At 45.4% G+C, this 16230-nt stretch overlaps 1 protein-coding gene across 1 annotated transcript in view; it reads right to left on the reverse strand.

The window, feature by feature from the left end:
• Positions 1–2225: 2225 nt before the first annotated feature.
• LOC132672321 (uncharacterized) overlaps positions 2226–16230 on the reverse strand; it is a 30912-nt gene continuing 16907 nt past the window's right edge. The window contains exon 3 of the mRNA XM_060624241.3: positions 2226–3442. Within this exon, the coding sequence (XP_060480224.3) occupies positions 3390–3442 (53 nt within the window). The 3' untranslated portion in view covers positions 2226–3389. The remainder of the gene's footprint in view (positions 3443–16230) is intronic.

Here is a 16230-nt window from a genome sequence, read left to right on the forward strand (position 1 = left end):
GTCATGGTCAATGAAGGAATGACATGGAGACTTAGGGGAAAAGGAAGGAACAGGAGAAAAGCCCTTCTGTTCAGTCAGGTGGGGTGGTAGAGATTTCCCTCAGTGTCTTTGATCTCCTAGGTTAAGGACTAGGAGATCCTTAAGCTGGAGTGAACACCATAGAGAAGAAAGGAAAACCTCCAGATACTGCAGAAGTAACCCCATGCCGGCTATTTAAGAATAGAAGCTGCTTAAAAGAAGGGAACAACTAAAAAGGGGGTCCTCATGGACTTTCAAAACTTCTTCACAAAGGGTAGTCCACACAACTGGATCCCAGAGGGCCAAGTGGACTTCAGTACCTCCTGAAAATTTGACCTCTTGCTTCTCTTGAGATAATGTCTCCGAGTGAATGAGAAGGTGAGTGATGGGGTCGTTCATTCAGTCCACTCACCATATACTATCTGCCCCGGACCCAGCCTCGTGACTTGTGTCGGGCAGATAAAAATGTGTGCGGCATCTCTTCTTAACTCTAAGGCTCTCACAGCCAAGACAGCATTTGCCAAGGAATGGTGCACAGATGACCTAAATCAGAGTTATGTGAATGCTTGGTTTAAAAATGTTGATTTCTGGAACTCACCCTTGATTTGCCAAATCTTTCTTTTCCCAAGTCCCTCGGTCACAGTTATGAAAACAACCACTGCTCTAAAGCAGGCATGTAAGAATCTGGCTCGAAGTACGAGAGCGCGTGCCTGTATGTGGAGGTGGGGGGAAATGTACACATGTACTGCAAGGCATGAGAACACACACGAGTATCTGTGAATACGTGGAGTGAGGAGGGTAGGTATCTGGCAGCAAGCAGTTATGCCTTGTGCTCAATTACCTAACCAGATGAGAATGCAGGACCGTACCCTGAGTTTCTGAAACCGATAATGGCTCCTGCTCCATCCAGAGCAAGTTCAAGGATCAGGGGTTATGAAGCAACCTGCCTTTACAATTTCATCTGTGATCCACGGGACAGAAAATTAGCGGACATTTTTGAGACCGCCAACGTGTTGTGGCAACAAGCGGTTTCCGGACGCACGTTGGGTCTGGACTTGTGTTTGGACTGTAATGCTTATCACCTGTGTGATCTTGCTCAAGAAGCATGCGCATGGAGCCTTAATGTCCCTGCTGGAAGAATGGGGGCCGCAGTGCCAATATTTCGGGGAACTGCCATTCTGACATTGCAGTGTGTGATGTGGCCCTGACGACTGGGTTCAGGAGACCTGAAGGAGCACAAAGCAGCATGGCTGGAGGCAGAAGATCCAGTGGTGGCGGGGAGGGGACGCCGCTCTGAAGGTCTTGGGCACAAACTCATGAATTCACAGTGAAAGCTGTATCTTTTCCCCCTTCCTCTGACGAAAGCCCAGCTCTTCCCTGGCCTTACAAGAATGATCCATCAAGTCATTCCTTACGGAATGCCGGGCTCCCTGTTAGTGGAATTGTTCAAGCAGGACCTGGACCATGGAGACACATGCCTCATCCACCAGAAGGCCTTGGCTTTGGACATCTGTCGTCTCCCCACACCAGGATCCCATGGTGTTGAGACCCTGGGTTTCTCTAGTGTCCCAGTGTCTTCTTTATCGGCCGAGTCGTGATGACATACCTGACTTCCACAGCACAGTCTACTTCCTGCCCACTGGCACCACTAAGAATAGCTCTAAGGAGTCAATCAGAGGTTGCCAGCAGAAGGTCATACACACAGACACGGGTTTACATCCAGCTCCCCTCCCCTGTGAATGCGCCACATCAGGTTGGAAGAGATGTGGTCCTCGCCACAGGACCTTTCCCAAATGCACCCCAGAACAGGATGGGGGCAGCGCTCAGCTCGACTTACCATGTTCCAATGGCTTCCTACCTACCAGGCTGCCATATGTTCAGGATCATTCTATTGCCAGATGTATGTCAAAGTTTTCCTTTTTAAAATGTAATTTTCCCCAGAATTTATTGGCATCCTACAATGCTGCTTCTTGGCTGCAGAAGCGGCTTTTCTGCCATTAGGGCCCAAAATAGAAACCACACGCAACCTTGACAGTAATCATGACCAAGGAGAGAGAACGCACATCTATTTATAAGGCACCTGAAGGTGAGTTCTTTGTGCTACTGCTTTGAAGATAAGGTCAACAAAGCTGGGAATATCAGCCTTCTTGACTTGCAACTTTATTAAAAACTGAGACAATCACAAATATATAACAAATACCAAAATATCAGATACTAGGGGTGAAGTTTATTACCCTGAGTTTTAAAGAATTTAAGATATTCATAAATTAGTTTTGTTGAGAAGTCTATTTTGTTCTCCGTCTTACCCTTCCTTTGATGAAGTGATGGTGTCATGTGAGCTCTCAGCGTCTCATGACTTTGGGTGTGCTCCAATACCCAGGCATGCGCTCGTGTGGGTCAGTGTGCCGCCTGTGTAGATGGCAGGTAGAAGGGCTCTCTAGAATTTTATTCAACAAAAGCACCACCATAGGTTTTTGGCATCCAGAAAGCACTTCTGAGAACAGAAATCACATTCGCGTTTAAAACTTAATACTCCTTTTCACTTGAAGAGTTTGGGCAAATAGTCAACATTTTTGTTTTACTTTTAACATCCTGGCAATTGGGATGGCAGCCTTAATGGACCCAGTAGGTCACAGTCAACTCAGCTCCGAGAACAAGCATGTCCACATGTCCCGATACTAATGTTCACCTCCACCTCACTGCTTCTCGAAGTGGACTCTCCTGCCCTTTCTGCTACCCGCCTGAGGTTGCTGCATTCCCAAGTTGTCGCTACCTAGCTTATTTGGTCAAGTGGTTTGGGAAGGAAACACACACTGCCTGTTCAAAAAACTGTATACTGTTGGGGCACCCTGGGGTAGCCACTGGAAGATGCTCTATCCTGAGCCTTTACGAATGCCAAACTTGAGTGCATGTATAGGGACATTTTGGACTCCAAGATAGTGTCAGCCCTGTTCACATGCATGCCACCTCTGCTGAGGATCTTGCCGGAGACTAATTCAGGGGCTCTAGAGCAAGGCCTGGCTGCCAGCTGGTGTTGAGATGGAGTTTTCCCTCCTGAGTAATCAATTATCGTTTCCCAAGACGAGTCTGTGGAATGCTGCCAGCACAGTGGATTGCAGAATCTCGGAGCTGGAACTGCTTCCCAGACGCAGAGGTCACCATGTACGTGTGGTGGTGATAAAACCAAAAGGCAGGGAGAAGAAGCAGAGTGGCTGCTGAAAGTGGTCCGATGCAGGGAAAAGTTCTAGAATGGGGAACAGTGATATTATGCATAATTTGTTATCAGCTGGGTGATGTTGAAGATCACAGACGGATTTCAAGGGACCGGTGGAAAGAATAGATATTACGTATAATCTGCTCCAATTCCGTATTTAACAGACAACAGCTTTGCTGGAGAAACTTTGGTGTGTAGAACACTTCACTGCTGCAGAAAGATAAAGACAACAACCCAAAGTCTTTTCTCAAGGAATTTACAGGACTTGAGTAACATTCTGAGAAATGATAGCATATTAACAAATAATAATAATAAAACACATACAGTTTTATGGTCACAAAAATCACGCTTTTCTTTTTTATTTTTTGAGCACGTAGCATGACTCAAGTACTTTCCTAACTCTTGATGCACACAATTTCCATTACAGTTGACCCTCGAACAACGTGGGGTGTTAGAAGCACCGATCCCACCAGTGCAGTTAAAAATCCACACATGGGGCGCCCGGGTGGCTCAGTCAGTTAAGTGTCAGACTTCAGCTCAGGTCATTACTTCACGTCCGTGAGTTTGAGTCTCGCGTTGGGCTCTGTGCTGACAACTCAGAGCCTAGAGCCTACTTCAAATTCTGTGTCTCCCTCTTCCTCTGCCCCTCCCCAATTCATGCTCTCTCCCTCTCTCTTTCTCTCTCACTCTCTCAAAAATAAACACTAACTAAAAAAATTTAAATCTACATATAACTTGTGACTCTTCCAAAACTCAACTAACAGCCTACTATTGCCCAAAAGCCTTACCAATGACATAAACAATCGATTAACACATATGTTATGTGTTATATGTATTATATACTGTATTCTTACAGTAAAGTAAGCTGGAGAGAAGAAAACGTTATTAAGAAAATAATAAGGAAACTCCATCTATAGGACTGTACTGTATTTATTGAAAAAAAATCCATGTTAAGTGGGTCAAACCCATGTTTGCTTAAGGGTCAACTATAAAATTACTTTTTTTAAACCTGCAATTATTAAAAAAATAAATAAATAAAAATAGGTAGACACCATTAAGATCCCCATGTCAGAGATGAAGAAAGTGAGATTCAGTGCCGGGCCAGAATGAGGTATGGCAACTGAGGTATTTGCTTTGGGTGTGAAATTAAAGGACATCTCTCCTCCCCCAACCCCACCGCAAGAAACAAAACCACAGTAATCAAGATTTTTAAAAATCAGAAATAATGCAAAAAAATTCACAGTGAACAAAACCTCAACATTTAAAATAAAGACAGGATCAGTACTGGTGTCTTTTTCCCTTTGCCTCAGGCTCCAGTCATGGCGTGAGGCAGTACTAGTTTAGTTAACTAGTTTACTAGTTTAGTTAACTAGTACTAATTACTGACTAGCTCACGTGTCAGTAAGTGGCAAATGTGGCCTGAGAGATTTCACTTTCCAGCCTGAACTCTTTAACCACTGCTCTCCAAGTGGGAAGGTCAAGTACGTAGCCCTGCTGATGCGAGTCCTGGGCAGGATCTATCAGGGGAAGCCTCTCTTGCCCAGATCTGCAAGTGGGCTAAGACAGAGCGGGCGTGCAAAGTCAGGAGAGAAGGGGCAAGAGCCGAGTCCCAACCAATGAATAGGAAAATCCAGCCGGTGTTGGGGGAGCTGGTTATGAAACACAAAGATCGAAAGGCCATTGTGGGGAATAGACCAGCAGCTGAGGACGCAAAACGGGAGTCAGGACCGGACGCACCCCTGAGTTAAGCAGGGGCTTCTGGAGACTCCCAGAAAAATGATGTGCAGAGGCGCAAGCAGCTCCGGGCAAAGGGCCCAAGGATGGAGTAGAAGGGCATCCCGGGCCACAGAGCCTTGGCTCAAAATCACTCCAGACTGGCAATCATAAAACCAGGACCTACAAGTTCACGGCCATGCCACGCTTTCCTGCCACCAGAGAAAGGGTGACTGCCCTATTCACTTACATAACTCTGCCCACACCCCTGCCCCAACAAATCCGTGGCCCTCGGAATGGGACAAGGTGTGTTGATAGCCCGCTGGGGACAGGGTCGACCCTGGCCTATAAACACAGAAAGATTCCTTTCTGCTGAACCTCTGAGAGCTTGGTCAGGTCATTTCACTAATCGGGGCTCCTTACCCACCTTTCCCTTTGTGTTTAGTGGCCTAAACACCCATTTAAGTGGCCTAAGCACCCACTGGTGCTCAGCCAATAGGACTTGTCATCGGAGGGGCCTCTGTAATTGTTCTGAGTCCAACGGGCAGCCCAGCAAGAGGCTGCAGGTGGGGGTGAGGCCTGGAGGTGGATTTCTAATCGAGGAAATATGGAATTTCACTTACAAACGGATGGAATGCGAACGCTGTTGGAGTTCATCCTAGAGAGCACCCCAAGGAGCCCCTCCCGAGTGTCCTCACGTTACTGCCTGTGGTGGCAACATGCAGCGTAATGCCAGAGATGTTTCCCCAGACACCCAGGTAATCTAAAAACATGCCATTCTGATGGAGTCACCTAACGGGGGAGTCACCGAGGGGGAGTCACCTAACGGGCCTGGAGATGTGAGGCTCTAATTTTCTGCTTTTCTCAATGGTCCACTGACCTGCACAAAATAAGTGACTTCGATGAGGAATATCCCCTTTCCTTTTGTATCGCCAGACTTCACGGCCCTCAACGCTACCCGAAGAAGCACTGAGGCCCCTCTCCCTCTGCCTGCCTCGCACACGAAAAAGCTTAGGCACGGAGCCAGCGAACTTGCTCGGCTATTGGCACCTTGAAATGGAAGTAAATCCCCAATCTTCTGATTTATTATTTCCTGTTCTTCAAAGAGAGGGGCAGGCGGCAAGGCTTGAAGTATTTAGGCAGTTAGTCACTGTACAAATCCATCTCGTCTCACCCCCAATTCAGGGGAATAATATTTTTTTTTTCCTGAGTTACATAAGGCATGATAGAAAGCCTTTCTGAACCCTCTCTGCCTCAGGACCGATTTCTTGCGGTAAATCTCTAGAAAATCTTTCACAGTTTCTAAAATAAGTACTCGGAGCTCACAGCATGAGCGAGCTCGAGTTCTCTCATGTGTTAACCTTGCCGCCACCTTCTCTCCTTCCATCACCCTCTGTCTCCAGTTGTAATGCAGCTGCATCCAAGCCACAGGCACATGGCGTGTGTGTGTGTGTGTGTGTGTGTGTGTGTGTGTGTGCGCGCGTGTGCGCGTGTGCGTGCGTGTGTGGCGCTGTGTTTACGCCCTAGGGATTTTTGATGCTAAAGCTCGATGTTAAGTCAAAACCAAAAATGCCACGGGAACAAATGTGACCTGGGCAATTTCATAATTGGCCAAAGGACTGAGATCATTACCAACTAGAGTTCCCCAAACACACGTCCTGGCTGAACAAGGCAGGTGGTAATGACATTAATCCCTTGGGGTTTTGTCCATATCTGTGTTGGTGTATATGTTGTCACTAAATAAACGACCAGGAGAAGCATGAAGGAACCAAGACCAATTGGCACGTCTGTAACTTAGCCCTGCTGATGGCGGTGCTGTGCAGGGTGACCATCTGATAAGACTAAAGTGGTCTTGTTCTTGGGGTGAATGTGCCATAGCTCTTGGCTTCCACTGGATGTGCCGGTGCAGGGACCATGGTCCAACGGCTAAAGCCGGGTCTGAACACCCTCCCTGCTGCCCTCTCTCTTCCCCAGCTGGGTCCTTAAACAGGTCTGTGCTCCTGTTCAGCTTAGAATTCACCTATCTCCCAGTAGCTCATCTCTTTAAAAAAAAAAAAAAAAATTAAGGTTTATTTATTTTTGAGAGAGAGACACACAGTGCAAGCAGAGGAGGGGCAGAGAGAGAGGGAGATACAGAATCCGAAGCAGGGTCCAGGCTCTGAGCGGTCAGCACAGAGCCTGATGCGGGGCTCGAAGTCATGAACCCCGAGATCATGACCGGAGCCAAAGTTGGATGCTTAACTAACTGAACCACCCAGGTGCCCCTAGCTCATCTCTTGAATTAGGCTTCATCTGTGGATCTCAGGACCCAAAGTCATAATTCTAGGCTGGTAGCTCACAACTTAACTAGTTTTCTGTCCTTCAACTCTTAACAGGACCAACTTTTAATTACTATTTTTGGCTGTCGGCTCTGGCCTTGACTAAGATTTGCTTCTTGCTTCCAAGAATGCCAATTTCTATCACAGAAGATCCAGCTGTCCCTCATCATCCATGGCTTTTCAACTTATAAGTACCCCTGTGTCTTAATACACATTAGGAAGCATTAGAGCAGAACCTAGTGCACACATGCCCACACACACACTGACTCTAGACCATAAACAGAGCCTATCTGGACAGGGACTGACCGGGGCACACTGCCTGTCCCCAGGTATGTGAGTCAATGTCTTCTAAACCAGGCAGTTGGGATATCCAACTCTAGGCAGCTGGTTCATTTTTGGCTCTAAGACTGGGACCAAGTTCCAAAGCTATTGAGACCCTGGGTTACCATTTGAACTTGATTTGAGTTCAGGTCCCTCTTGAGCCTCTGTCTCCTGCTCTGACCTTGAAATCAGCTTCCTAAGAGACAGTGGTAGCCTACTGCCTGGCCTCTAACCCTGCTGGGCAGTTCGGGATTCCAAGGGCACTCCGTTGTACTTCTGATTGTACCTCTTCCAGTAGCCTGGCTGCCCCTCTGGATGCCCCAGACCCTGTGCATTAACGTGACTTTCCACTTCTGTGCCTGGATATTACCGGTGTGGTTCTAGACCTGCTGAGGGCTAGTCATTATCAAGAAGTGACTTTTCCAGGTCAGGTGGAGGAAGATTGACATGTTCTCAGTCATATAAGGAAGAGAGAAAAAAACCCCAAAAAACCAAAGAAGATATATTGGCTACTAACCTTCTTCCTTCCCTCTTGTCATCTCTCTCCTTCCCCCTCCCTCCATCCCTTCCACCTCCTTCCCTGCTTCCCTCCCTCCCTCCCTTCCAGCCTTCCTTTTATTCAATAAATAGCATGTTAACTACATTCTCTGTAAGAATTTGCAAACCTGATTGGAAAGAATTTCCACACCTCCAACTTTTCTCAAACACACACACACACACACACACACACACACACACACACACAGTGAGAAAAATGGTCAAAGGGAATATAACATTAAGCACCAAAATGAACAATGCAAACAGAAACAGTTCCTATGGTTGATAGAGAGGAAAGCAAAATAGCATCTGAATCAATCATAGAATAAAAGTGAACAACGTAAGTAAAATAGTACCTGTTAGCCATGGAGTATTTCTATAGCTGTGTAAGACAAGGTTTTTATCAGTTGCACCCACTTCTCAGATACTTTCAGTTCTCCAAATGGTGGCTGTGCACGTGATGTGTGTGTGTGTGTGTGTGTGTGTGTGTGTGTGTGTGTGTGCCTTGTGGGGTTGATGAGAGAGCCTAAGGCAGGGGGACAGGCCATATCCCACCCCCCAGGTGGGACATGTGTGATATTCCTCAGGCACTCCTGGCTGCCCAAGAACAAAGGAAAGGGGAAAACAACTAGTTAACTGATAGAGATCAAAGTCCGGCAGGACCTAAGTCTCCATCACCCCTCCACAGTGATGTGGGGAACAAAGGCAGAAAGAAATGGCAGATAGAACTAAAGTTCCTTATACCCTGCAGCCCACTGACAGATACTTGAGGCTCCAGGAACTCCCTACTGTCTTAATGCTAATGCTTTGCTAGAGGGAAAACCAACCTCAGCTTGACAATAGCTAGGCCTCGGGGATCCTGTGAGTCTTGTTTAGCAGATGAGAATCGCAGCAGAAACTTCCCCTGGACTTTACCTCCCCCCAACTCCACAGTACAAAACCAGTCTCTCCTTGTGGTCCCAGAACAGCTCTTCCTGCCCACGGGTGCTCCACCCCGTGCTTCAATAAAATCACCTTTTTGCACCAAAGATGTCTTCGGTCCTGGACCCCACAAACCCCACTATCACCCCAAAAAGCCTCATCGGGGTTTGCTTTAAGAATGCTCTAAAACTCACATCTCTATGACGTAGGAATCCTTAATCCACCAAGGAGGAACCCAGGGCTTGGAGCAAGGAAGTAACTTGTATAGCGAGGAAGCCGCCGAGTTTGCCTGCTCTGAGGGAGCCGTGCACCAGAAGGCTCGTGGGGGAGCAGAAAGCAATCTGTGGACGTGTGGAGAATTCGAGCTGGAATCAAAGGCAGTAAGAAGCCCTGGAAAGTGTTTGGTGGACAAGTGAGTCAGTGGCTTCAGTTTTTAAGAGGATTAATTCAGCCCAAAGAGCTGGATGCACTGGGGATGAGGTGGGGGAGGGGGGAACCGAGCAGCTGACCAATGACGTTCATTCTGCTAGCATGATCCTCTCCTTCATCATCCCAATGGTTTAGAAACAGCACATGACCCGAATGACAGGTCCCGAAACATCCTCCACACACACATTTCCAGGAAAACTTGGTTGTCTCAGTTGCTTGCCTTTAAATCGATGCCTCAGAGTGGTTCCTTCCCTCACATTTTCACTACCAAAGTCCGTAACACCACTCCAGAAATTTTAAAAAGGAAAGAAAAAAGATTTTTCAAAGCAAAATATTGGTTCCTTCTGATGTCACGTTATGTCTGAAGACTCAGGGTGGGGTAAGGGACTCTGTGCAGAGTGAAGCATGCTCAAATTGTCACCAACAGAAGATGGGATTTGGGTAGGAGCTGTTAATGACTGAGATGGCTTAGTATGTGTCTTCTGATGGAGAGTTCCAGAGCAGATTCCAACTAGGCTGGGTGGACACTCCCTTTCTGATCAGGCTGATTGCTAGGCCCCATCCTCTAGGATGGGGTTGCAAAAGACATACAATGAGCAGACTTGTCCTCACGGACGCCAAAGCCTTTCCCAGAAGGGTAAAGTCCAATGGTCTCTCCAGGAAAAGGAAACACAGAGTCAGGGATGGATCAGGGTGCTGACTAATCTATAAACCCCAAGAGGGGCAGAAGCTGAAACCATTTATTTATAATTAGAGATGTAATGGGCTGTGTGACTTGAAAATTCATGATTCAACGTTTCTGGTGAAAATGCTCAATAATAATCCAGAAAACAATCAAAAGCTTGGACAAGAAATATTTGGATTTATATCAGGTATCCCCTTCTCAGGCAAGACCAACACAGGTCTTCTGATAAGTCGCCACTTTGAAAACTAAAATTGAACGGAACCTTCAAATTCTCCCTTCAGGGCCCCCTGTCACTGGAGTTGGTCCCATTTATGGCAAGAGGCCCCCAGGCTAGGGTGGGGCCCAGGGAGGCTGGTCTGACTTCTCTGAACTTCCTATCGGGATTGACCTTTGAAGAATGTGCCCCCTGGGATTCCAGAGTCTGGAAACAAATATAACTGACATTATCTGCAACAAGGAGAATTAGAGACCTACTCAATGTTTATTTTGAAAACATATTTGGGAATTTCTGATCTAAAATTTTCCCTGGAATCAAGAAACATGAAAGCATGCTTCCAATATGATGTTAAATGGGGGGACGGGAGGGGAACCCAGAATGTGAAGCTTCTGATTTCAAATATAGATGCAAGTAAACGGGACCAGGATAGAATTTGCAAGGGTGAAAGTAGTTAACTTAGGCCTAAGACATTTAAGAAGTTACCAGGAAATGATTTATCCAGTGTCATTACGCTATGCTGTTTTATTGATTTTACATTTTTAAAAGTAGATCGGAAAACCATCCACTGTATAGAATTATCATCAGATTGGTTCCCAGAGAGTTGGGTGTAATCTTTGGCCATTTCCCATCTCCAAAACTTTGCTGTGAAGAATAAGTTAACAATGCACAGCAATTAGCATCTGATTGGCATACAGTGGTCCACCTTGCAGTTGTCATGGTCATTATGATTAACACTCATCTCAAGCAAAGCCCAAGGAAACGTATCCATTAAGCTTCTATCCCTGCTTTGGTTTCCCCAGTGGTAGTCAGCCTCACCGCTGGGTATCTCCCCCTTTCATTACTAAAACCCCACCCTAGTTTGCATAAACCTACCTGGGTAAATATGGACAAACCTGATCAGTCCTGTCGCTGCACGTCTGAAAGGATAGAGGTAATACAAACTAAGTGCCTTGCTGACCGGCACTGTGCATTTATTACAAAAGGAGAAAACATGCATGAGTTGCCCACCTTTGCCACTGCTACATTTGCTAAAAATATCTGAAGGCATTTTCTGTGCTTGCTGACATCTGTGATGTCTGCTATTCTGGAAGATCCATCAGATTCTCCCAACCTCCAAAGCTAAGGGACGTCTGCAGCCTTCATATGGTGTCTCTTACAGAGGATCTTCCTCTGTCAAAAAAGCCCTCCGTGGAGGGTCCAACTTCATCAGTAAGTATCTTCCATGAACCCCAGGCCCTGTGCTCTCCAGAGGAGCTATTAAATTAAAATAAATATTTTGTTCTCCCTCACCCTCTCCAGAGGCCACGTGTTCCAAGAAGACTGCTAGCAACCAGGAGTCAGAGCACAGTCTGCTTCAGAGTAGAGTTTCCTGGTGCTGGGGACTGCCTCAGCAGGGGCTGATCCACAAAAAAGCAAAAGCCCAGGATGTCCCCAAGCCTTCCCATCACTAAGGTGCACTTAGGATGCTATGAATCCACTCAATCAGTGCCCTGATTCTGGTGTCCTATGGGGCAACCCACAGCATGGACTTCAAAACAGAAGCATCATCAACCTTTCATTAACACACTATTATTGATCGTGACTGCACTGGACTGGCCCCAAGACACAACTATTGGTGTGTCTGTTGCACATGTCAACCCCTCTGAATTCAGGTGTGCAGAGAAGCCAGACAGCCGACAGACACACACACTTATATCGCCTGTTCGTGACCATCCACATTTTCAGAATGTGTGTCAGTGGCCTGGAGGAAAAGCCCACGGACGAGAGTTGAGCTCTCTTTTCAGAAATGTTTCTTCACCAATATATTTGCAAACACAGAAGACACTAGTGTGGAAGAAAACCCGGCAACGGAATCTGAGCCAGGGGGTGATCCACAAGACTCAGACTTGAGTATAAAATGTTTTAAGAACACCTTAAACCATTTACGGTGCAATTATTTGTCTTTTTGTATGTGTACAGGCATGATATATGGCAGAGGTCTATATAAATCACTCTAAAGAGAATACTTACACTAAATAAGAATTACACTTTGAAAATAAGAATGACCTAGTTTAAAAACAAGAAAAATTGTTTTTTAGCATAAAGGCTATTCTATTACTCACCTATGGAATATAGTTCTTTTCTCAGGTTTAAGGGCTATCTACGTCAATGGTATGAAAAAAAAAAAAGAGAGAACAATGTGTACATTACACGTGGTTAAATATCCAGAAGATATCTGATTAGCCAATACAGTGGTCTTCCTATAAACACCCCTATAACTGACTGTGATTCCATGGTCTGATGAGTCTTCTACCTGATTTGAGAGCAGCAATTTGGGAACAACACAATTTGAATAAGCCACTCACAAAATCTCACTCAGAATGCACCGACTCAAAAAAAAAATGTCACATTTATTGAACATGTGCTAGACATTGTGCGAGGCATTTTGTATGCATTAGCTCATTCGATCCTCACAAGGAATCTGCAAGGCAGATATCAATCTCCGTAAATTACAGATGAAAAAAAAGGACCAGAAGGATTTTCTACTTGCTCCAAGTTACACAACTGGTAAAGTACAAATATGGGTTTGAACTCCAAACACTATGTTCTTTATTATATATTCTTCATACAAAGTATTGAATTATCCCTCAATCAATCTACGCCAAGAATCATCCCACACACAAACACACAAACTAAATTGCGAAACCCACAAACTAAGAGCAAGTAATGAAATGTTTATATGAGTCAAAAGAAATATTGAGCCAAGTAATCACTTATTTCATCAGCAAATGCATTAAAACATAAAATGATTGATGATGATGTAAAAGAAAGTGATCAACGAACCTCAGGATCTTGACATTGTGTGATACATGAGCCACGCTTGTTATGGAAAGTCCCGAAATTGTTTAACCTGTGTGAGTGAGGGGTGGGAGGTCATGCTTTTCAAGTTGGTGACAAATTTTTCTATTTAAGAGAAAAAAAACACCTCTATATATGTTGTACTCTCCTCCCCAACATAAGCTCAGGGTTCATGAGGAAGGAAACACTTTCAATAGTGTGTTCATTTAACCTCAGTGAGAATGCATTCCGATCATGAGGTCCCAGAACTTGAAATAAGCTTTAGATAGAATGGCTCCCATTTTAAACACCAGGTACAAGGACTCCATCAATAAGAAGCTGATCTCAACCTCAATGTTAGACCACTGGGCAAGAGAAAGAGTTTGAACAGAGAAATTGCTCAATAAGTGATGCTGTTTTTATAAAATATATTAAAAATACGCAGCTTTGATGGTCTTTAATGAGGAGACACCAAACCAGCAAAAAGCAAATTATTTATATACAGCACAGGTAAGGATGTGGCCAAGCTTATATGCACAGACTGCCTCTCTGCAACATTGAAGAACCTTCTTCTGCAGATGGACATAGCCAATAGTTTGCCATATATTAAGTGTAAAGAAAAAAAAACCGTAACAAACTCAAACTTTGTTTAGATTGCTATAAACCAAGAGAGAAGATCAAATCTATGAAAAAGGAAGAGCAGCAAGGACCTAGGTGGATGGATGCATATCACGAAGTTGGCTGGGAAACAGCTCAGTAGACCTAGAGATAGATCCATGACACCGGATCTTATTTGATGGTTTCAGGTATTAACAAATACGTGCGGATAGATTCTCTAGGAAGGAGGTTGTAAAGAGCCAGGCAGAGGGTCAGGGGATGGTTAACTGGGTCTGGCCTGGCAACAAGAAACTCAGAAGGGAGGGGTGCCTGGGTGGCTGGTTGGTTGGGCGTCCAACTTCGGCTCAGGTCCTGATCTCACAGTTTGTGGGTTCAGGCTCTGCGTCGGGCTCTGTGCTGACAGCTCAGAGCCTGGAGCCTGCTTCGGATTCTGTGTCCTTGTCTCTCTCTGTCCCTCCCCAGCTTGCTTGCGTGCTCTCTTTCTCTCTCTCTCTGTCTCTCTCTCTGTCTCTGTCTCTCTCTCTCAAAAACAAATAAATAAACATTTAAGAGAAAAAAAAAAGAAATTCAGAAGGGAAATGGAATGGTGACCAGGGAACCTATTCCAAAGTCCAACTGCAGGGTTTGCCCCCTCCCCCCTCAAAAAAAAAGGCTGAGATAAGGCTTTGCTTCCAGGTGAGTGGCAGAAGGACTCACCCTAAACCTCTAGGTGCCCGTGCTTAGACCCTGTTGACCTGAGGTTGTAGTTCAGGGCCTCAGATGTTCCAGGTGGGAAATACGTTGCTGGACTATTCTGAGTCAAGTTACCCTAAACATTTATGTACCTTCTGGAGTCGCACCCCGCTGCTTTTTTGTCCTTGGCCCATCTCCGGTGTATGAGAGTAAGACAGACAATGCAAACGCAGAAGGGGGGACTGCTGATGCCCTGTGCTTGAAGCGGGAAGGGAGGCTGAATACCTTCAGATTCCTGCCACGGATAGGGTAGCGTCTGGAATTTCATTCTCTCTTTAGGTTATTGTTACTTTCCAAAGAGCTCATCTATCTTTCACCTGGCTATTGCTCTGCTCACCTCTCTTCCTATCAGACCTACCTTAACTTGCAATAATGTCTGAGAAGGATGACCCTTTAGCCAACACGTAGGATCTTTAGCTTCTACAGAAATAATGTATCATGTGAGCAGAAGTGGACAGGTGGGTTTTAAAACAGAAGAGGGTAAGTTTGAAAGCATGAGAGTCCAGAATGAGTGAGAGAGAGAGAGGGAGAGGGAGAGGCGAGAGAGATATAGACAGAGGGAGCGGAAGAGGAGCGAGGGAGAGAGAGAGGACGATGTCACTTGGGTCATGTGGAAGATGCAGGAGGAGTGGGAAAGTAGTACCGTCTCTGTCCTTCCCAGGATGGCTGTTATGTGCCAGGCAAAGCGCCAGCCGCTTTCTGGGCAGCATCTCACGGACCACTCCCTCAAGCAGTTGTGGTTTTCTTCTTTTCAAAGAGGAGGGACTTGATGTGAGAACCAGAGACTAGTTACTCAGTGAATGAGAAACACATAAAGTTCTCACTGAGTTCTGTTTTCACTCTCCCCAAACGCTTTCCTTCTCCTCTGTGTTGGCCTCTTTCTAAAACGTCCCCAAATGTTCAGGCCACCTCATGGGATGATGCATGACAGCTCTGAAAGAAATGTATGATCTTACAGCCCAACCCTCCCATTTTTACAGATGGGAGGCCAAGGAAGTTGTGTGAGCGGCACGCTGAGCAAGGCCTTAAGCTGGGCAAGAAACCAAGCCTATTCTCTTCACTTCTACTCTTGTGTTCCTACTGGGTCTCCAGGGAAACGTCAAGACCACGATGGAGACAGACTCGTAGCCCGTCCCAGGCTTATCATGGCATCTTGCTACCAGGGCACGCGTGATTAGACTGTCCACTTTGGGAACACCGCACCCAAACATTTTCTAAATTCTTTTGTTTTGCCATCTTTTCTTAACACTGCACTCATTGGTAGAAAACTATCGTTTTCTATTTTGCTTTACTTCTATCCTTATGAAATATTGGACAAATATTGAACTTACACAAAACAAACAGTGACAACAGTATCCAAAGAGACCATTTGGTTCACTTCTGCTTCTGTCGTGTCCTTGCTTTTAAGTCTATGTTTGCTCTAACCCACCAGTATGTTCAAATTCAAAACAACTTATATTGTTTTCAACTTTAAAAGTTTGCTCGTAAGTGCTCTGAATATGTTTACCAGGAAAAAAAAATACTTTAAATAAAAATCATTGTTCAGATGTCATTCACATCAATCATTTTCCTGCAACAGCAGGAGAGTAGAAATAATTATAATCATGTGCCCTGTACTTGAAGGATGTAAGGCAGAAAAAAAATAGATTATTTCAACAGGAGTCTGAAAGTGTCCAGCATTTCCAAAGAC

The sequence above is a fragment of the Panthera onca genome, chromosome A3 (assembly GCF_046562875.1).
Source record: "Panthera onca isolate mPanOnc1 chromosome A3, mPanOnc1 haplotype 2, whole genome shotgun sequence".
In the NCBI taxonomy this organism is placed as follows: Eukaryota; Metazoa; Chordata; class Mammalia; order Carnivora; family Felidae; genus Panthera; species Panthera onca.